This window comes from Anguilla rostrata, chromosome 18 (assembly GCF_018555375.3).
Source record: "Anguilla rostrata isolate EN2019 chromosome 18, ASM1855537v3, whole genome shotgun sequence".
NCBI lineage: Eukaryota > Metazoa > Chordata > Actinopteri > Anguilliformes > Anguillidae > Anguilla > Anguilla rostrata.
In genome coordinates this window covers 15,557,618-15,580,933 of record NC_057950.1, presented here as the reverse complement: position 1 = coordinate 15,580,933, position 23,316 = coordinate 15,557,618, and the positions used below count along the sequence as shown (strand labels likewise).

General features: G+C 39.9%; 1 protein-coding gene across 7 annotated transcripts; it reads left to right on the top strand.

Moving 5' to 3' along the window:
• Positions 1 to 3,292: 3,292 nt before the first annotated feature.
• Positions 3,293 to 23,048, top strand: rufy2 (RUN and FYVE domain containing 2). 7 transcript variants are annotated; one of them, XM_064317707.1, is made up of 19 exons: positions 3,293 to 3,447; positions 4,380 to 4,534; positions 9,658 to 9,831; positions 10,750 to 10,867; positions 11,499 to 11,600; positions 12,248 to 12,371; positions 12,682 to 12,746; positions 13,014 to 13,079; positions 13,784 to 13,853; positions 13,940 to 14,041; positions 14,338 to 14,484; positions 15,160 to 15,327; positions 15,434 to 15,531; positions 17,891 to 18,010; positions 18,478 to 18,607; positions 18,943 to 19,037; positions 19,466 to 19,514; positions 19,669 to 19,749; positions 20,408 to 23,048. In XM_064317707.1, the coding sequence occupies exons 2-19, from the start codon at positions 4,459 to 4,461 to the stop codon at positions 20,549 to 20,551; spliced, it is 1,929 nt and encodes a 642-aa protein (XP_064173777.1). In that variant the 5' UTR covers positions 3,293 to 3,447; positions 4,380 to 4,458; the 3' UTR covers positions 20,552 to 23,048. The 7 variants fall into 7 exon arrangements, with proteins under 7 accessions (XP_064173777.1, XP_064173778.1, XP_064173775.1 ...); XM_064317708.1 differs by having other exon boundaries at positions 3,294 to 3,447; positions 14,368 to 14,484; XM_064317705.1 differs by lacking the exons at positions 3,293 to 3,447; positions 4,380 to 4,534 and adding an exon at positions 4,971 to 5,564.
• The last annotated feature ends 268 nt before the right edge of the window (positions 23,049 to 23,316 follow it).

Here is a 23,316-nt window from a genome sequence, read left to right as displayed (position 1 = left end):
ACATTGAGCCTCCAACTATATTTGAAAATACTGAAAAGGAAATGCAGAAAATCTGAAGGGTTCTTCAGTGCTTCTATGATTTGACAACTACTAAGGTCTTTTAGTTGATTGCTGCTCCAATATCATGTTAAACTACTGAATATGCCATTCCTTGGCTATCGTACATGCACAACTTGTACGCCCAGCCAAAGACTAATTATAGCTTTCATAGCTTTCCTTGACATCTGTGTATTCAAAGAGAGAAGGAGGAGACTGTGGTCTGCAAAGCCAATCAGGGGTCTGGGACCCTGTGTTACATATCAGACTGGAGCCTCCTTGTCCTTGTCTCATCCTCAAAGGCCAAACATGAACTGGACTTATTAATATCCGACATGAACCGGACTTATTGATACCTGTCCTTTCATCTGAATCAATCTGTGACAACAGCCTCTGTGCAACACAATGGAAAATGTAATATTCCCCATGTGACAATGACATTCGGTGACTCATCACCAGGAAGCGAGCGACTGCATTCCTCCTATAGCAGCCAGTGGGCAGAGGAGAGTGGAGGAAAAATCATAGAGTCGTTATACAGATTTATTTCTTTTTGCAAAAGATCAACATTATTAATATCCCACCACATGCTGCGTGTCTGTGAGGTTGTTCAAGAGTGTGCCTCTGAAATTAAAGTTAATCAGCTTTGGTTCCAGGGGTCAATGCCTGAAAAACACTCAGAACTTAATCATGATGTGATTTCTGTGTTTTAATGAGGATGTAATATACCACAGGTCCCTTTGCCCAGGATAGCTCTCGGTCTGTGTCAGAGCCAAGAAGTCTGTACTGGCTGTGAACAGTCGGCACCATGGAGCACTGTAAGAGGCTTTCTCAGTCGGAGGACTGCTGATTTGAGCACTGATTGGTACCTGACGCTTTCCTTGCAGTGTCAGATCTTATTATTACTTTGGTTGTCCTGGCAACAAAGTGTCCCTTGCAACATAGGGGTTGATGTGCTAGTACAAAGGCAAGGCCTACCTTGCATTGTTCTGTCCACTGACTGGCTCTCCATGAGAGGTTGTTCAGATTCAAGGTACAGCATGAATGTGTAAGAAGAAGAAGAAACAACAACAATGCAGGAAACAATTGCAATATCATAGATTTGAGCTTTAGATTCTTTTGACCTGAAAAATATTTGCCAAAATCATCTGTCTGCTTTGGACTTTGAGCTATTCTTACAATATGAGTAGCTGTAACATTAATCTCGTTGTGTTTTACGAAAAACAAACTTAACTTGATAAAGGGCTATCCTAGGATCATGCATGCTTAATTTCATCCATGGTAGATGATAATAATTATGAACAATGTGCCAGACATATGTTCTCCTCTTGGTGCTATCAATTTTGGACATCAAATTACTGGTTTGATTTTCTTAAAATCAAGGTTTCAATGATGCGTAAATTTTCATCTGACATTTCGACTGACTACTGCCCCCTGGGGGGTGAAACGCACCCCAAAATCTTTATGGGCTGGGAGTGTCACACTTGAGGCGCACAGCCTGACACTTGATTATTTAAACATTTATAGCAGTGTCCCTGATGAAAAGTCTAATGAACTTTCAGACTGATGGCTCCAGGGAGAGGGAACATACAACAGGAATGTACAGAAAGGCTTCGGAACCCATGTGTAAAATTCCATCACATCGTTTTTTTAGCTTTTCAGGTTTTCATTTCATGTGGCATGAACAGGATTGGTGGAGTGAAATTTTACATCCAATCAGATAATTTCACCTTATAAATGCAGTCTCCCACAGGCCAGCACAAGCCTAGAAGTGGTTTTATATATGAATACAGATGAAAGCAAAGTTGTACACACAGCTGTTTTTTTTCTTCTTTACCTGACAGTGAGATTGTTGATCAGGACCATGGGATATCAAATCTCATTATGCCTCAAAACAACATTAAATACTGTATGTCTCATTGCATCCCAAGACAATATTAAATATATCCTATCCCAATGTAATATTGAATATACCCCTTCCCACAATCTGATCCCAAAACAGCACTTAATGTCAGTCCCTTTCCCTGTTACTCTCTTTATTTGCATACTTGTAGAAGAGTGAATGTACAGCATTTCTATGATAAGACTTTAGTCATGTGGGTGATACTGGTTGTCATTTTTGGGATGGAAGTTTTCTTTCGAGGAGGTTATTCATCTTCTCTGTAAGCTTGACGGAGTTGAGCTATGACCACACATCTGTGGACTATTCTATACCAACTAAATGCAATAGCAATGAAATTTAACTTACTGCAATGTTCAGTGGTTCAGTGGTTCCTAAAGCCATTTCAGGGGAACGAGAAGAAGCAATTAGCTGTCAAACAGTGACATCCACAAATACAAAGACTGTCATAATGTGTTTCAAACCTGAAATCTCATTCATGCGTTCAGTATGTTCTATACTTTTGAATCACTACAGAATATCACAAGTTGTACTGATCACTTGATGTATACTGCCACCTAGTGGAAGCATATTAATTGTAGAAGGGTTGGATATGGCTGAGGATTTATTTGTCACAGAATAATTAAAACATTTCATTTTTATACAACAGTTTTCATTTACATACATTTTATGATATACTGGTTAATTCCATTTTTATGTTTTGTTGTTACTTAAAATAATTTCTCAAGGCCTTAAATATTTTCAATTCTTTAAAGATAGCCCTGAAACAGAATATAGATGGCATCTACTTGCAGTAAAAACTTGGGTTTCTGTAATTGAATTTATGCCAGTAATCAAATCATTTTATATCCTAAAGAAGGTTTAGGTAAATCAGCTATGACAAACTACACGCTATCAAATAACACTTAAATTTGTTATTATTTATTTTGGTAAAAAATAATACTGTGACATCATTGAAGATATTATGTGAATAGACTAATTCTAATTTGAATAATGAAACCTTGTGAACATGAATCAACACACATAAACATGTATTGCAGGTCCATAACAACTGCGACAAACTGTTCATCTCAGTGAAATCCACTAAGGAAATTGTGTATTGGTCAATTACTATTCTAGTATTTAATCCTTTTCCCACAAGCATGCATTTTAGAAACAGTGTGCAATGTCACTCAGAGGCCAAACCACACCCCTTCCTGAGCCCTCCTCCTTCTCTTCCCCTTTATTTCTCAGTGGAGGCCCAGGATTGGCTGCACCACACAGGCTAGCCCCACCTTCCAGAAAAAACTAAATGATCCCTCCCCCCTCCACCTCCCAGCACTGTGTGTGTGTGTGTGTGCATGTCGTTCCACAAAGCGACATCACTCTTTCATTGCCTGCATCTGCAGAGGGCTGTTTATGTGTGTGAGCCGCTGTCCCAAATGCACACAGGCCCCAAACCTGGCAGCTTGAAGCCGACTCAACTGAGTGCAAACAGAGCTGAGACAAGACAATCCCATCCCTGCAGTAAGAAGGTAAGGCTAAACAGATTTTGTACATAGCTGTAGCTGTTACAAGGAGGCCAGGGGCTGTGGAGAGATGGATGGAACCCCTAGCAGTTTGTTTATCTGGTGATATTGTATCTAAAATACCAAAGAAAATAAATCTATCATAAAAGACTGAAGATGAATTTTAAATGGTTTTTAAGTGCGGACATATGTAAATTCTGCTTTAAGTGCAATTATGGAAGGCAGAGCAGGAAGACAGAGTCATATGATACTCCAGCACTAAATCAGATCTGCAGGAAAACAGAGAAGCATACTGGGTCAGGAAGTCCTCCACCAAAAAGGCTGGTCATGGATCTTAATGGTGATTCAGTCAGGCTACTTTATTCCCAGGAATGTTAAGTCTTGCTTTCTGGGAAGGTCTTATTGCAGCATGTGACAAAATATCCATTCTGAGTAGTTAAATATCTTTGTTAAATAACAAGCTACATGCTAAGAATTTCCCTTCTCAGTTATTCTCTGCTTATCAACTGAAGAGCTTCCATCTGTGTTAATAACAAAAAGTCAAAAGTTAAGACTGCAGTGACGGTGTGTGTGGGCCCAGGGCCCAGCACTCCCCTTTCCATCACTCAGTCTCAGAGAAAATCTTAAAGCTTTGATTGCCTCTGCCTCCGTCTTTAGGCTCTGCTTCATAGTTGCAAATGTTTAACACAGAGCAGGGGAGTATAATCAGCAATGAGTATAATCAGCTATATTGTGCATTAAATCACAACTTCTTCACTCAAGTCCACTGAGGATAAATGAAGGATTAATCAGTGTAATTTCAGGACAAGACAAAGCACCGCAGGTCAGTAACTGGAGAAGAACTGAGTGAAACAATGCACAGTGATCTTGATCCGCAGCCCAGCCCTTGTTGTTGCATTTGAATCAATGTGACGGTCATTTCTGTTCTCTTGATGCAGTATCACGTCGTACCTGACGGGGGCGCCTCGGAAGCACATTACGATCCATCTTGTGACCAGGCAGAGCTGAGCTGGGCCCATGTACTCACCCCAGAGTCTCCATCGCTGGGGAATAACTCACAGTGAAAGCATGGAGAGACTTGCGTATAGCCAAGGTAAACCACTACCATTCCCACAAAACATACTGCGTCTTCAGACTATTCGTAGTGCGTCTTGTTTTGAAGACAACAATGCGCAAAATATAAGTATTTAAACAAATGCTCATTTCTCTATATAGAGTTAGCAACACGGTTGAGTAGCATTTATTACATTTTCACAGTTCAGAGGGTTTCAGGACCTTTCTTATTGTACAGTACTGCAGCCCTTTCTGGTGTAAGTCGTAGCCTATTTGTGTGACCTTTGTGATGAAGCGCTATAAATCACCTCTTAAATGTTAAAATATTATTGTTGAATCTTAGAAAACGCGTATGTTTATTATCAATTAGAAGTGACAGTAATGATCACCTAACGCATTGCAGGCGGATGGTAATTCCTCTAGCCAGCGACAGAGGGCGGTGATGTGTAGGCAGTAGGTCCTGAAGGCAGGCCATTACGTAGTGCTTTTGTGTCTTGTGAGGATTTCTGACACCACCCCTTCGGGTACTGGGAGGCTGAGCAAAGGAACTACCGTTCGCTGTAAACAAATTTCTTTTAGCATTTCACCGGCGGGGACTGACGATCCGTCTTTTGCATGACACGAGAAGGAGAACTGACAACGGCATGTAGCTGAAAACAGTGGAGCTTGGATGCGCAACATTTCACTCTGATTTGCACTGGCATTTAACCACACATTGTGTATCAATGCTGTCTCTGACAATTCCTCTGTGGTCGTTGTTAGGTTACATATTAGCTCCCGCTTTATGATATTTACATGCGCGATGGCGACACCAGCAGAACACGATCTCACCTTTGCTGAAGCGGAGAGCAACAAAGAGAAAGATCAAGTCTTCGGTATCCTCAGGTTGCAAGAAGAGAAATCGACTGAAAAATCTGCCGCCGCCATGAAAGCGGGAGACGGGAGGTGGCAGGCGCCCATATTTGCGCTTGCTAGGAAAGCATCGGAGACCTTTTCAGGAAGCATTCACGTACTTCCCAAGGTAGCGGAACAGAAATCACCCCCCTTTTCAGATGACTGGGGCGCAAAGGGTAAGTTGTGGTCGCATTTAGGGGAATGCACTCCGGATTTCCTGTCAGTATGCCGCTTAGATTATCTTTATGCATGGATAATATTGACTACCATCACAATGATGTCATGCATGTTGTTACAAACGAAGCTTGTGTGGGAAAAAAACTGTGTTGTGTGCAAACAATTTACTGACACATCACTGTAACAGAACGTTTAAGTAGCACATTTAATCACAGGTTTTGTATGACGTCCCGTTTTCTGAGTTCTTGGTATTAATTCCAGATTTTTTATATATGTAAAGATGAAAACCATCGCTTTGACAGATGTCCATAACCTTCAGGTGTAGCTAGGCACCACGTGGTTTGGTTATAATCCAATGGACGTTGGGAACCACACCCCAAAACCTGGGTAGCGTGATCAAGGGAGGATGCTTGGCGATTTAAATCTGCAGAAATTATGTGAGAAAGCGTCCTGATTGGATTCACACTTATGACTAATGTGCTATGTTAACAAAGGACCAAAACAGGTTGGTGCGGATGTGTTCGAAGCCTATCAGTAGCAAGCATGTATTTCTAAGATTACATTCACTCAAACAGCATAGATCAGTCTACTGTCATTATTCCGTGTCAGAGTGGAAAACTGCGCTCACAGCGTTGATAATGCTCATGTGGTTAGCTGGTTAGATAACTGCAATCCAACCACAGAAGTGACAACTATTGTTTAGCCACTCTTTTGAGATATATAGTCCCCATTATTCTGGGGAGTAGCCTAGCCCTTAAGTGTTCAGGAGATCTAAATTATATTCTGAGTTGGAACCTTTATTGTGGCAAGGACATTGTTCGGTTTGGTTGAGGTAGATTAAAGGTTTCTTACAGCTGGTTTTCTTGTCACGTGTGCTTAGTTAATTCTAACATTTCCGATCGTCCATTTGCGTTTGTGGTCCTGTGCATCTTGAGAGAGTCAATGTAGATTTTTGAGAAATCCGCTTTGTGTAGGCCTAATTTGCCAGTATGTATCTCTATTAATTATAATTATATTACACAGTCATTGTATGGTTTATTTATACACATTGTTCTCTGTATAACTGTACGAATAATAGCACCAAAGGCATTATGAGGTAAAGGAATAGGTTGCAATGAGTGAAGTGTCAAGAATGTAGGGCACTGAAATATATCAGCACCTTCTCAGGGTCTCCAGGTCCCCAGAGAATGCAGGTCTGCTGAGACTTTGAGTGAGCTCCGTAATGTTTGGGACAAAGACGGTTTTTGGCTGGACCTCAACAGCGGGGCCAGCCCTACACACGCAAATGTCTGTGACTGACTGACTGAGTGATGAAGTTACACCATTGGTCGGCCGAGTTATGAAGTCACACCATTGGTCGGCCAGATCACGTGTGTTAGGTCCAGCCATATACTGGGTTTTAACCTGGTTCGCTTGTTTCTTGATGTGGCTCTGTACTCCACAATTTTAGATTTGTAATCCAACAATTCACATGGCCTGGCAGAGCATTACCAAAGAAGATACACAGCATCTGGTGGTGTCTTTGGGTCTGAGACTTCAAGTCATTGCTTGTCAAGGATGTGACAAAGTACTAAACATGGCCGCTTTCATTTATGAAACATTAATATGTCCCAAAAATTATGGTGCCCTGAAATGGGGGGGGGGTGGCTATGTATAAGAAGTGTTGGAATGTGTACATGGTGAAAACAATATAAAATATACAGTATAAAATATACCCTAAAAAAATCTAATAAAAGCTGAGAATGTGCACTTTAAGCACATGTGAATTGTCTGATTACAGGCCTAATATTGTGAAGTACAGAGCCAAGTCAAGAAAAAGCATCTTTGTCCCAAACATTATGAAGCTCACTTGCTCCATTAAAAAAATATGTATTTATAAACAAACTGTGTTTTAATTTGACAGAATGATTACACAATACCAGTTAATTTGAGCTAACATTAATGAAGTTAAATGTTCTTCTAAAAGCCAGGCTGTGCCATGATTTTTTTAGTCTTCACAGCTTTAAGCCCAGTTTTGAGTCGGTTCACATGAGAATAATTGAACAGCTGATATTGTGGTTATTTTTAGTTCATTTCCTGCATTTTAGTCTGTGATGCTGAGGCTTTACAGGATATTTATCAAATAGGCCTACATTTTTGACCCTTTCACTGATAGATTGTCTACTTTACTTGGGTGTGTAGGAGTAACATCACCATAATTGAGAACATGTGACACTGGTATAATCTAGACTGCTGAATGGAAAGCTCTTACTTTAACTCAGCGGAACCTTTCTGTGTCTGAAAGTGCATTTAATAGCCATGAAAATGCTGACTTGTCTTTAAACAGTGGAGTCGAACTCAGTGAACCCAGCTCCAGCCTGTCTCAGGCGCTTATACTGAGAAGAACTGACTCTGCTGTAATTTAGAGGAAATCACCTTGAAGCATTCTTAGAGAGATCCAGCTGACACTATGTCCTTTCCCCTAGCAGACTGGAAACTGTTGAATATGAGAAGAAATGTCAGATTATTTTTAGGCCACGGAACTACCAAAGCATCATATATATTAAGTGTGTGTTTGTTTGTGCATCACAGTGTTTGAGTGTTTTGAGGTGGCATAGTTTGTCTGAGTTGAGTTAGCATTTCCTATTTTGCCTAGTCTATTTAAAGGACTGTCTGTGTTATCTGTGCAGAAATAGTGTAGCCAAACCTTGACGAGCTGTGAAGTCAGAAAAGTACATTTCATCTTCTGTTTGAGATTGCACTGTTTGTAACTGGCAAGTAGGCCTACGTGTAAAAATACACCTGAGGGGCTGCTGGATTTGTGTGTGTGTGTGCATGCGTACCTGGAAGTGTGCATACCTGGAACCCCAGGGGAACTCCAGTCAGAATCTGTAATGAGATGTGCTTTAGACTGTGAATGAAAAATTACTGAGTGATTATAGAGTTTGAATAGTGCAGTACCAAACCATACACCTCTCTGTCTGCTCTTGAGAGAGCTGAAATAATATAAAAGTACTTGTCACTCAATTTTCTTTTGATCTGTTGAAATCTGGGAGTTGACACCCTGAATAATTTGTGTGAGTTTCGCAAACCTTCTAAATTGCTCATGCAGCCACTGGGGAGGCAGTGTGCTATAATGCTTATGAAACTGGGTTTGTAACACGGGGGTTACAGGTTTAATTCCCAGGTGAGGCACTGCCGTTGTACCCTTGAGCAAGGTACTTCAACTGAATTGCGTCTGTAAAATATCCAGCTGTTACTAAAAATATTTTTTATGGAAGTATCTGGTCAGCCTGTTCCTCAGCGTCTATCATGCTTCTGCTATGCAACACGGTCATACAGAGTGGTGAATCAAACGCTAATGTCTTAAGCATATCCTTATGAGTTCATCTTCTGTTAGTTGCATCTTTGATGGTCCTTCTTGTGAGCTCTGCTCAAATCCACTGGTGAAACCCAACACTGGCTGCAGTTGCAGAAAAATGTGTCTGACTTGCCTGACATTTAATTTCAGCTCATTGGTGCATGCAAGAACAGTCATCACAGCTTGTTAACACACCATAAGATCAACACCTATAGACCCATACGCAGTTCCAGAATAACTGGAAAAAATTCACTGGAGGATCATGGCAGATAACTGTTATCTCTATACACTCTATAGGTCTATTTAAAGGTGGTTAATGATTTATTTAAAGATGTGAATGTTCAACATTTAGCCTAGTTGTTTAGAAATTCCCTGCCATTGACTTACAGCTAAGAGCTGATTATATCATCAGGTGTGGGGAGGGGTGAAGGTTATGTCCATCACTCTTACTCATTAAGAATTAAAAGTTTTACATATGCAGCGTATGAGATAATAGTGGTTTGAGCCTATTAAAGTGTGCTTTAAGAGGTCTGTGTAGTTTGACGGGTGGTGCTAACCTGGATTAGCTTTGCTGTATAAGCTCAAGCTTCAAGGGAAGGCGCATACTTTATTTGTCCTTTTCATTTCACATTGCAGTGGTGGATGAACCTGCAGATATGACCGAGCATTCAAAATTTAAGAAAGAAAAATAAAGTGAGACAAATTTGCTCAGGAAAAAAAACATTTGTAAATGTGTTTTATTCATGTTGTAGCTCTTCGGGACCCAATGACCATGGAGCGGTCCAACCTGCTCAACATGGCCAAGCTCAGTATCAAGGGCCTGATCGAGTCCGCCTTGAGCTTCGGCCGGACCCTGGACTCAGACTACCCCCCCCTCCAGCAGTTCTTTGTCGTCATGGAGCACTGCCTGAAACATGGCCTTAAGGGTAAGTATGCTCACCCGCCACACCTCACATTGAAGGCGTTCGCATCTGTGCTCATTCACTGTTAATGAAACCGTTGGGGTATTTGACAAAGTGGGATTACTGAGTTAGCTGGATAACTGCACTGAGGAAAACCCTGTAACCTCCAAAATTTGGAACATTGACTGAGGTAAAAAGAGCTATTCTGGGTTTTACTCAGCACAGTTATCCAGCTAACTCTGTAATCCTGCTTCCTGAAATGCCCACCAGTTATGCAAACCATGATATATACTGTATATAGTGGTGCCAGGAAGGAAGGTGATGGTGCTGCCCACCAGGGGCAGAACCGACCCTACCCAAAGGAATGGCCAACTCTGTGATACACGGTAATCACCATGGCTCTTGCCAATTATCTCATTATTGGCCTTAATAAAAGGCCTGGTGGTGAGGCCTAGGAGAAGGACGAGTTTTGGAATGTGGCCGGTTTCCTGGACAGTGCTGCATTTTGTGCATCCTTTTCTTTTGCGGTTCCGTGTTTTTGCCCTGCCTTTGCCAAGGGAAAATTGGTTGCCAGGTTGGCCTTTGCTTATTTTCAAAGGCTTTATGTTATTTTCTGTTTCAGGAGTCAATAAACGGCAACAAGCCAATTATCCCCATTTTGTGTTTATGTCTGTTCCCCACATGATACAGTGGTCACCCCCAGCCCTGCATCACTAAATATATATATATTTTTTTCTTCTTAATATTATACTTATAATTAAATTAAAATTTAATTATAATTAAAATATAACTATTAAAGAAGTATTTCTGTGGTTGGTATCTACTTTCAGGACAGAAATCTCAGAAGTCAGTGCATACATTTGCGGAATGGCGTTGTAAAACTGTCATGCGATAATGTTCCTGCTGCGATGGTGTCCTGAGTGTCAGTATCTGTGTCCCCAGTGAAAAAGTCTTTCCTGGGGTACAACAAGTCACTGTGGGGTCCCCTGGAGATGGTAGAGAAGCTGTGTCCGGAGGCCAGCGAGATTGCAGCAAGTGTTAGAGACCTACCTGGACTTAAGTATGTGATGAATTGCATTTTTATAATGTGCTCTTGTAATCTTTGTTTTTTACTGTATTATTGTCTTGTTCTAAAGTAAATGGGAAGCTTAAACAGTAAGATGTACCCTTTGATGCTGATACCCTTTGAGCAGAGAGTGTTAATGAAGACAGTTAGGGGTCTGTACATTCAGTGATGATGGAAACGCACACTCCATTTTCTCAGAATCTTCAGCTGTGTAATGTGTTCAGTCAGTTCCTGAGCCTCTGCATGGAACAGAAAAGGGAACTGGCTACATTCGGCCAGATTTTCACTTCTGTATTCTATCCAGTTTTTTGCATATGAAACCTTTTGCAAAAAAAACAATGAAAAGACACTGCAGCTGAATTTGAGAGCTTGAGTATAGTTTGCCATAGAAACAAAGACCAACCATTTTGCCTATATTTTACAAAGTGATCACGAATTTGGCTCAGTGCACCCAAATGAGTAACTTTGAACTTGGAAGATTCCCCCTTCTATCGCTGGATCTGTGAAGAAAAGTATGAAGTGGAGTTTGAATGGCTTTGTGAAAAACATCAGATTATAATTGGGGTACCTTTAGTGTTCTATGTGGGGATATTTAGCCAAATGTGTGGATTGTTTGTCCCATAAGAACGCCGCTGGGTCGTGCTCGGGCTTGGCTGCGCCTGGCTCTGATGCAGAAGAAGTTAGCCGACTACCTCCGCTGTCTCATCACCAGGAAAGACCTGCTGAGGTACATATCCTTCTCCCTCTCCTTTTCCCCATCACGCCATCTCGGTCTCATCCCCCTCTCGGCTCTCTTCTCTGTCTCTCAATTCAATTTAAAATGCTTTATTGGCTAATTTCAGTATATGTCTTGTCTAAGCTTTACAAAACAGATTACAATGTACATAAACTAGACTGCAATGTCATGAATTATAAACAAATGATCACCTAACAAATATACAAATGTACATGCAAATACATAAACAAATAAATCTCTCTCTCTCTATCTCTCTCTCTTTCTCTCTCTCTCTGGAGTCCTGTCCTCTGGTTATCCTCAGGAGCAGTCTGATCGGATGTAGCTACATATGTATCATTTGATCATATGTATCAAACACATCTTAATGAAATAACTATCGCAGAGCACTTCGCTGGTCACGTTCCTTATGATACCTTAATGGGATGTAAATTAATAATATGAACTTGTAATGTGCTCAGACCAACCTGAAAGTATGTTTACACAGGATGGAGGGGTCAGCTAAGCACTCACCAGTAAAATGTATTCCAGCTGATCAAAATCAAATCTACTACTTCCTCCAACCGTAACATTAGTAATGGTGACCGGATGGTTGCGTTGTGTGTGTGTGCGTGTGTGCCTGTGTGTTGCATACTCCTCAGTGAGTTCTACGAATGTTCGGCTGTGATGCTGGAGGAGGAGGGCGCTGTCATAGTGGGGCTGCTGGTGGGACTCAACGTCATCGACGCCAACCTGTGTGTGAAGGGCGAGGACCTGGACACACAGGTAAGAGCAGCTTCAGTTTCAGCAGTGTATTCACCTCACATAATGAGAGGTCCTGTACTGTCTGTAGGACATTGGACCCACTGAATGAACCCTCTGTAGTCCCCATTATAATTCTTTCTAAATTATTGAATGCTTTCTGTTGGTTGACTAAAAACAGAATTGTTGGGGTATAAAATATTAAAGACACACAATCTTTTAGAAGGAAGGAAGTGCAATTCACTAGTAATCACTGGTATCTTATGATAACTGAACTTTTGCATGTTGGTAAATCAAAATGAAGAGCTGTAAAATTTCTCGTGTTTTATTCTAGGTCGGGGTGATAGACTTTTCCATGTACCTGAAAAATGACATTGATGACTACAGAAGTGAAGAAAGGTAACATCAAACTGGTGATTTTACACTGACACACTCAGTGTCTCTTCTCAGCACCAGCAGGACTACTCCTGTGTCTTTAAATCCCAGAACACACCTGTTCACTGAACACTACTTCCGCCACTAATCCCCTAGTTTACTTCCTTTGTAAATATTACCTAAGCGTCCTTATGTATTATTCTGTTTGCTTCATTTGTTCTGACCGTATCTATTGTTTTGCTGTTCAAAGCTTCAGCTGCCTCAGGTGTATCTCTCTGTGTTGGCTTTCAGAAATGGTCAAATAGCTGCTATTCTGGACCAGAAGAACTATGTGGAAGAACTGAACAGACAGCTGAAGTAAGTTAAGTTGCTATGGGGGAAGTCCGCTTTGGTTATGACACTGGTGTACATTGTGATAACTTCAAATTGTAATTCACATTTACAAAATTGTTTGTTTGATTTACGTTTACAAGTGTACACACTGTGAGGTCATTGTACGCTCAAGCGAATCCAGGCAGCTGTTTCTCGAGTATTTGTGTGTCTCAAATGCAGTGATGTGAGAGATGATTTTAGCTGATGCATCACTAGTCATGTTTGTGAAAGACATTAGCTCTTGGCTTGTTGCCCACAGGCCAGGTTTTGTCTCTGTGTATTTTTTTGTTCCCTTTTTCCTCTCAACTTTTCATCACACAACAATAAAAATGTGCAATCATTAAGAGCACATTCTAATATTGTATAGGTCTGTATACTAAATGTGTTTATGATTATCTTTGTTGTATATACATCTTCCGTATATTATAAGCGTAAAAAGTTAAATAGCTGCTGTTGTATACACTATATCTCTGCATTCAAACTTCTGGATGTTTGTATGACCCACCAAAACACACATGCAGTGGCAAGCTTATGAAAATACTGCATAATGAGGCTAACATGATGATACTTTTTCCAGTGATGGGGAAAAAAAATAGAGGTCAGCATTGTATATACAAGTTATTAAATGTACCATAGAAAGACAACAGAACATGTGACACCACTGACCCTCTGTCCTCTCTCTGGTTCAGCTCCACGGTTCACGGCTTACAAGGACGGGTCGACTCGTTGGAAAAGTCAAACACTAAACTCATCGAGGAGGTGTGTTAAAGCTCAGCTCACTCTCACGTGGTTATTGTCAGGTAACTTCTCTCTGCATTTTAATGGTGGCGGTTATCTCATTACAGCTTGCCATAGCAAAAAACAACATTATCAAGCTGCAAGAGGAGAACCATCAGCTCAGAAATGAGAACACCCTCATTCTCATGAAAGCCCAGGAGCACCTTGCAGTACGTGTCTGTCTGAAGTCCTCTGCGTCTGCGACTGTTTTTATCGTGTCCTGAAACAGATGTGACTGGCCTTCAGCTCCAGGCATAAATCCAGATACTCGATCTGCTATAAATATCCACAGTGGCTTTAACTCGCATATATATAGATGAATATGCTGATTATGTTAACTTGTGGAACATCAGATGAAAGCAAACTGGAGTGTCAAAGAGTCAATAACGGATATATGGTGGAGTGCATATGTTAGAATAATGACATAAGACAGAGCAGGTAACTTAAGCGATGTTTCTGACCAAAGATGGTAACTCTTACCGGTGGACCTGTCCAGGTGACCCAGGGGGATGTGGACGTGGAGCTATGCACGTACAAGCAGTCAAGGCAGGGCCTGGACGAAATGTACAACGAGGCACGGAGACAGTTGAAGGAGGAGTGCCAGCTTCGACAGGTCAGAGATCAACCTCGCCTAGCACCATGCATCATGCATTTCAGGTGTTATGAAATCAGATACTACTGTCATTCTCCTCTTAAGGAATCTGTGCATCACACTGAAGTACCATCACATCACAGATCATCTCCACTTACCAGATTTCCAGTTCTGTGCTCTTAATACTGGACAGATCACTTAAATGTTTGAATATTAATGAATGGGTTTGACATTATCAGTGGCAGTGGATGTTCCGTCCTTGGGCACGCCCCCTTATGAATATTCATAAATTAATGTAGCACAAGAATCTCATGCTACTCTCAGTAAAGGAATCACACCTAAGGGGCATAGAGCACAGCGGGTTCCCTGTGGCGTTAGGGTAATGGAACACAGGCCTGTATCTAAGTGAGACACCAGAATGTTAGCGCTGGAAGCACTGTAATATTGATTATAATGATATCATAATGTAACTAAGACTGTAAAAATGTTAAATAATGAAAGAGGTAGAAATAATAATTATTATTATTACTATTATTATATAATGTTATAATATTTTATGCTGTGCTGCAGGAGAATGAGCTTGTGTTAAAGGTTTGACCTGCAGTAATGATGTAATAATTTATTGTAATTATGCAGTGATGAACTTTAATTATGTTATAATCATTTGATTCATAATAATAATGTGCTGTGTTCCAGGACGTGGAGAATGAGCTGGTGGTGCAGGTCAGTATGAAACAGGAAATGGAACTGGCCATGAAGCTGCTGGAGAAGGACATTCACGAGAAACAGGACACTCTGATTGGTCTGAGACACCAGCTGGATGAGGTCAAGGCTATCAACGTGGAGATGTACCAGAAAATGCAGGTAGGGCTTTTATGCAAATTCTGTGTGTTGTCTGGTTCGTTAAACACATGGGTGGATCTTCTTGTTAACATTAACAGGGGTTTGAGCTACTCTGGTGTCTCCACAGTATTCTGATGACAATTTGAAACAGAAGAATGACATCATCACACGACTGGAGGAGAAGACCAATCAAATAACAGCAACAATGAAGCAGCTTGAACAAAGGTAAGGGCCATAAATATAATATAATATATATGTAGGATTTATTGAATATGTTTACTGTTTTTTATTTGCTCAGTGCAGAATGTATATTACTGCTGGTAATGGAAGCATAAGCCTTCATGAACCCCAAGATGGGAGTGTTACCAGCAAAGTCAATGGAGAGAGTTCTTTTGATTGGTTCATATGAACCAGTGATTGACCGCACAATGCATGGTACTGCCATCCAATATACGATTCATGAAATCTCACTCTGCCAACTGATTATAGCGTTCTGCATTACATGTTATACAAATCTAGATAGCCTGTACAAATCCAGTCAGGCTGTTAGTCCTGGAAATGAAAAACTGATCGAGTGTAGAATGTCTAGTTACTATTGCAGGACTTGAAATAATAATAATAATAATGATGATGATGATGATGATGATGATGATGATGATGAATCAATTTTGCCAGCCACTTTGGTGGGTGTTCCATTGAACATTTGAACCATTTTGAGTTGCACACAACAGTTTCCATGTTACGTTTTACTCAAAAAGTTTACCTTATGCATCACGTGGACTAATTGTTGTTCGAAAGCACTCTACTTGGCAATGACAGATAGAAAAGTAAAAAAGAAGTGGAGAGGTGTAGCTCATTCAAAATTTTAAAAATAAAATTATAAACCAAAAACATGTCCAGGAAAATCTATTGTATCAGAGGAGTTCTTTCTCATATTTTGTGTGGCTGAATGAGTCTTTTATTTTAATGACTGCATAGTTACAGGAGCTGTAAATCAGGACAACAGTAACACACTGTCCTGGTTGTACTCCTGAGGCACTAAGATGAAAACAAACACTTAAATGGCAACTGAGGTACCCCACTTGATTTGTCATAACATCATTAGATGCTGTTATCAAGGAATCACCTCAAACAATCCCTGCCCAACATTACAATTTCACGCTTATTTATTGTCCATTTTGGCTCATGGGGTTGTCTGTGGATTTCTGGAGCAATGTTCTGAGTGCAAAATGGAAACTTGCGTTCAAGACAAAATGGTCCAACTTGTGCAAAATGTAGCTGGTTGCCTGAAAAGACATGACAGGCTGGTAACATTGTGAGTGGAACATGAGTTCCTACATCCTGTCTGGTCCTAAAAATAAAATGAATTTCAAGGCCTGCTCTCTGGTGTTTTGCATGTCCTCTTTTATTCATTTTTAGAAATAAATACCGTGTCTGCCTGTCACCTTATTTGAGTTTGGTTGGTATCTTCTCCCTGGTACCTGGTTGTGCGAGGTGCTGTTTCCATGGATATTTCATGTTCCCGTCCACATGGGCCACCCCTTTCTTTCTCTTCTGTTAGTTTTACTGCCATCTTGTCTGTAATATTTTAAGAATGCATTTGCTTAACAATCTCTTAAAGCTTTTAGTAACATGGATATTTCACTGATATTGACATCCTCTTTTCCCTTTTTGTTCTCCTTTTCTTGTTTTCCACATTTTTTCTCTCTTTCAATTTTGCACATTCTTTCAACAACGACACACCCCTCCCCGTACCTCTGGATATCCCTGTTTGATTTTTCCCATGTTTTTATTTATAATTTCCATAGTGATAAAGACTTGCTGAGCCAGACACGCACTCTGGCCATGTCCTTTGTTAAATGTGCCAGCACAGATACTGAGCACCAGTATAAGCTCGTCAAAGACATTTCTTTCTGATGTTTTAAGACCCACTGTTTCACTGTACATACTAGGCGGTGGTCTGACAGGATGCAGTATCTGTTATCTGTAATCAAAAGGGTTGACTGTTCTCTCAGTCTTTGGTTGTCTATTTTGTTTTTTGTTTTTCGTTTCTTTAGATTTTTTTGACGATTCGCTTTTTTAAGAGTTTTCTAAAACAACCCTTAATGTTGTAATAACACGTACAAAGAACTGTAAGGTAGGACACCCATTAGACCAAATTAAAAAGTACAGTGTGTGTCTTATATGAAGTAACAATAAAATTAAATGGTTTCAAATATTGTTCATTGTTCTTGGCCTACATCATGTTGAATGAAACAGAGTTTCTGGATTTTTACTGCACATCCGCACATTTAGCAAAAATGTCCTTACTCCCTGCTCCCCTATCAGCCACAGTCAAAACTCTCACACACACACACACCCCAATCTTCTCCTTCAGCTTTTCCTCATTTATGTTCTCTCCACTTTTTAATTTCAGTGGGCCACTGGTTTGCCTTTATGTGTTTGGCCTCCCCATTTTCTGTTGTTGGTCATTTCCATTGACCGCCCTTCCCTGCCCCGCCCCGCCCCCCCAGCCCCCCACCCTCCCACCCCCCGCCGTGCGATGGGAGCCTCAGTTTTACCCAGCTGGTTTGAATTACGGCAGATTGCAGGAGGCGGAACGCGATCGCTGGACCGCAGAGGATGGAGCCCGCAAGTTCAAGCAGGACTTTGCCAATAAAGCAGACTGCCTTCAGAAACAGATCAGCCAAAGAGAGACACAGCTGTGAGTGCCCTGCTCACCAGGAGCTTTGCCAAGCATTATCACACACGTCACTCTGTTTAGAGTAATCACAGGACTTTCTTTAGTCTCACACATTTATTTAAACACATCTGTCTGATTAGAGTAATCAGGGACTTCCTTTAGTCATGTATAACAGGGTCACACATTTAAACACACTAAAAACATTTTAACGCATTGTTTTAAACAAGAGAGTTAAAAGAAGAATTTAGAGTGGCATGTGGGGGTGATTCTGTACACTGAAGGCTGCAGGTTAGATTCCCAGGTAGGGCGCTGTTCTTTTAGCCTTGGTCAAAGTACTGAATATCTGCAGTAAATGTCTGCTGTAAAAATTGATATGTCTGCTGTATAAATTGATAATAAAGATACTAATATTGATGGTAAAGCTTTTTCATCTGTAATTAGCCCTGGTATAAAAACATGAGAGAATTTTTTTTGTTTTTTTTGTTCAGGCTTCAGCTGGAAACAGACTTGAAGATTGAGAAAGAGTGGCGACAGACGCTACAGAATGATCTGGAAAGGGAGAGAGAAATCGTCGCCCAGCTCAGTGCTGAGGCACAGCAAATTAACGGACTGAAAAAGGTGAGGAGGTGCTTTTCTGAATTAAAAATGCATTAAACACAATTTCACATTCCATTTAAAGTCACTACCTTGAGAGGTTTTGTTAATAAGTTTTGTTATGAAATTATTAGTTCTTTTCATTAGAGATGTGAATTTGGATGTCATTCTTTTAAATGTGTCATCTGAAGTCTCCCTTCCTCCATCTTTCATTCAGTCTAGTGCTGGCACTGCTGTTCATGGCTCTCTGTACACTGAAACTGGATGAAAGCAGCCTGAAATTTACACAGTGAATACAAGGTCAATGGTTCTGTTTGTGTATGCGTGTGTGTGTGTGTGTTTTGTGTGTTTGGTTTTAGGAGTTCCACAGACTGCAAGATGAGAACAGGCAGCTGCAGGGAATATGCCGGGAGCAGGAGCAGGCACTCCAGGAGCTCGGCTGCAAACTTAGCGAGTAAATACCTCATCAGCCAATCAGCACTCAAACTTAACGAGTAAACACCTCATCAACAAATCGCACACAAACTTAGCGAGTAAATGCCTCATCTGCCAATCAGCACTCAAACTTAACAAGTAAAGACCTCATCAGCCAATCAGCAATCAAACTTAGCAAGTAAATGCATCATCATCCAATGATCACTTACTGCATTGTACAGTTTGTCATTGCCAAGAATGATGTTTGATATTATATGTATCAAATGTACATTGTTTACAATGAGTCTGTTCCGATTCCTATAGAATAGCCATCTACACCTGCCGTTGGCAGGCTACAATGGAAATCTATCACATATTTCAATTCACAGTCTGTATTTAGGTAACTCTCTTGACGTTGCATGAACTTCACTTTTTCTTTGCCTAAATGGATATCTTTTAATGTTCCAGATCAAAATTGAAAATTGAAGACATAAAAGAAGCAAACAAAGCACTGCAGGTGGGTGTTAAATAATTTGGCTCGAAAGAGAATTGGCATAAATATTTATGCTATTTATTTATAAGTATGGGCTTTAAATATTCCTATTATATTCCTAGTCATTAATATACACTATTACTGAGCTGAGTTAAGGAATCGTTGGTTTCTTTTGCAGGGGGGCCAAGTGTGGCTGAAAGACAAGGAGGCCACCCACTGCAAACTGTGTGAAAAGGAGTTTTCTATCTCTAGAAGAAAGGTTGGGATTATAAATAGGAATGCTGATTTCTGATTATTTAAGAAGAGTGTTGAAATTCATAAATATGTTCATTTTTAAACATGTCAATGACAGCTAGGCTATTTATAATTAAATCATGTGAAACAGCCTGTCATGTGTGGGGTTGGGGACAGTATTGCTGTAAACTTGTATTGTTGCACATAAGATGTTGTGGTGCATAATTATTATACCATGTGCCATCCCCCTCACACAAGCATAATCAAATCATACTCAAATATAATGCACATTCAAATATAAAAGAAAGTAAATGCAAATACTGAGTGCTGCCCTGTAGTACTGAATGCCAAAGAGGCAGCATTCTGCATTACGTTATAAAAAAATAAATACATTATATAAATACATTATATATATATATATATATATATATATATATAACAATAAAAATATTCAAAGAAAGAATGAAATAACAGAATAGAACTTAAAAATTCTTGAGCTCAAACAGTAATGGTTTAAAATGGTATTCTAATCACCCATCATGGAAATGTACAAAAAAGGTTTGTAAATCCATGAGTCAAGTGTTACAATTTCAATTTACAAAATGTTCACAAATTTCCCTAAATATTTGTACATATTACAAATTAATTTGACATACTTCTTTCTGCTCTTTCTCGTTTTCCAGCACCACTGTCGAAACTGTGGGGAGATCTTCTGCAACGCGTGCTCTGACAACGAGCTTCCCCTCCCCGCCTCCCCCAAACCAGTGAGGGTCTGTGACACTTGCCACGCCCTCCTCCTCCAGCGCTGCTCCTCCAATGCTACCTGATTGGGCGAGGTTGCGACCACTATACGCCCTAATACGACCACGCCCACCTCAGCTTTCACCCTCATCCACAGGACTGCAAACCAAAAGGCCGCAGCAAAACCAAGACTGCCAGTCATTTACACTGGAGAAAGGGTGTCTGTGAGTAGAGGTAGCCAATGGAAAGTCCCTTTTTCTTTTCATTTCAAACCATGTCTGTCGTGCTTTGTGAGACTGATGTACTGTATATACAGTAATTATCTGCTTTGTCTCATATTAAGATCCCTGGGCTGTACTCAATTAACATTTTTCCTGAACTTTGACTTGCATGTAAAAAGCAAGTGTTACACTTTTTCTTCAGCTTATTTTGGTGCCAAACTGTTTCTGAAAAAAAATCTTGCTTTTAATTGCTAGATAGAGTTAAGGAAAAATGTTGATTGAATCTATGTTAATGAAACACAATGGCCTTGATTCAGTACATTTGTCCCTACAGTGATTGTTAAAAAAACACTATTTATGAGTGAAACTAAAATAGCTCATCCAAAATCAATGCATAAATGATTTTCTTTAAAATACGATGCATTACAGTGCGTCCACCAAATTCTAGCATCATTAACATCGATATTCAAAAACAGTGAGAGTCTGTTTACAAGCATATAGTAATGTAGGTATATGACAATCTTGACATCATCTTACTGGTAGAAAACAGTGAGGATCTCAACTTATCCAGGGATGATAAAATAGGGCTGGGGCATTGTTGTCGCCACTTTTCGTGCATCCACATGTCTAGGCAACTGTCAGACTGTCAAGTTGCCAGACTTTGCCATGCAATTTCAAGCACCTGTGGGTACATTGTTTCTTGACTTCAGTGCTATCAATGCAAGCTGCTAGCGGATCCCAGTTTATGTGGACAGTTCTTTGGATGCATAGGGCATCGTATGAAAGAACAAGGAATTTCCATTGATTCTGATTGAAATATGACTGAAATTTGACTGACAACAATTTGCTGCTTTTGTTACAATTCAGTTAGGCGACCTCAGTGATCATCAAAATGAAGTTAAAAAAAATTTGTAAGTGAATATATAAAATGTTGATTGAATTTAGGCCAATATCGATTGTAAAGAATGAAAGTTCTTAAAATCCTGCTTGTGCTTGAGAGTACAGGCTGATTATGCAGTTTAAGCAGGGGGGTGAAAATGTTTGAATAGACGGTGCAGGGGTGAGAAGTTAAAAATCCTACATTACTGCATCTATGGCCTTGAGCTAGATACTAACATGCTTTAGTAAATGTATACAAATGGATCATGCCTAAAAATGTAAACTATGTAAGGCTTAAAGCTAAGGTGTCTGCAAAGGAAGTGAAGTATTAATTAATAAGAGAACCTTGCTTTCCGGCCCTATGAGTTAGTCTGTTTAATGAACAGGATCATTACAGACATTTCATTACTTATTTCAAGCGAGAAAGTAGAACCTGCTCCCTCCAGTAGACATAGCATGAATTCCATTTTTATTTTTACTTTTGACAGGGATGGTCTAAATTTTGTGATTCACATGTGCCTGAGAAATTAAGTTCAGATTATACAGCCAAAACAAGGGTGGTTTTAGTTTTTCTGTGCAATTAGTAAGGAAAATGCATTTCAGAACTTTTTTTTCATAAACTCTAATATTGTTCCCAGTGCTGCCTAACATGAAGAAACAGAAACTACAGCACAGCGACTGTTTTATATTAATGTAATTATTTTAAATATATTACTGACAAATGCCTATATTCTTAAGACTGTTATAGTAATATTAGAAATTATTTATAAAACCTAGAACATACTTCCCCATTCAAAATCTTATTTACTGTAAAATTGAAATTTTTCCCCAAGCAGTATTTTATGTATGTCTACATTTCTGAAAATTAAGATATTGCTGGTCAACGTATTTTGATGTAATGGGTTCACTTATTCACCCAAAAAGGCCAAAGGTGCCAAATGTTAATATATGGTAACATTCTTGGTAACCACTAAACCACAGCTGCCCAACCCTGTTCCCAAAGATCTAGTCTCGCAGATCTCGGTTTTCATTTCAGTCCTAACAAAGCACACCTCATTCAACGAAGTCTCCTTAAGCTGCAAATTAGTAGAATCAGGTGCCAAAAGGGTTAAAATGTAAATCTACAGGACAGATCTCCAGGAACAGGGTTGGCCAGCCCTTAACTAAACTGTCCTACACATTCACTGTACATATGTTTTATAATTAACAAGTGATTTGTGTACACTTTAAATGAAATGCTCCAAAACTGGAATTAATATCCTTGGTTTAAAAGAAACTATGTTGTGAATTTCAAACAAGTTTTATGTCACTGCTTTGCAAATGTAACAGGAAGTCCACATACTATCTGTGCAGTATATTTAATTGCAAAAAAAGGCCACTGTATGTTTACAATGAACACTGTTTCTGTTCGCAGTGCTGGAGCATTGACATTGTTGCTATTAATGTACATTGCCTTTAAAGTGAAGTCTGTTCACAGTATAAATGGTGAATCCTGATTCGTATTGTGCCGCAGGTTGCAGTAGAGAGCTGCAGAGTGACTTTTATCTGGTTATGGCCTGTAGTGCTAACAGCCATTATAATGATTGCTTTTGCGGGCAATGGCAAGACACTGATGTTTGCAAGTACTCATTTTATACACTCTGGTCTTACGATCCATTGTGAATGTGGGATAGATACTACAAATTCACACAATAGCATGAAAACTATGGGATGAAGATCCACATCTTTTGGTTTGTTTAATCGGCCCCACT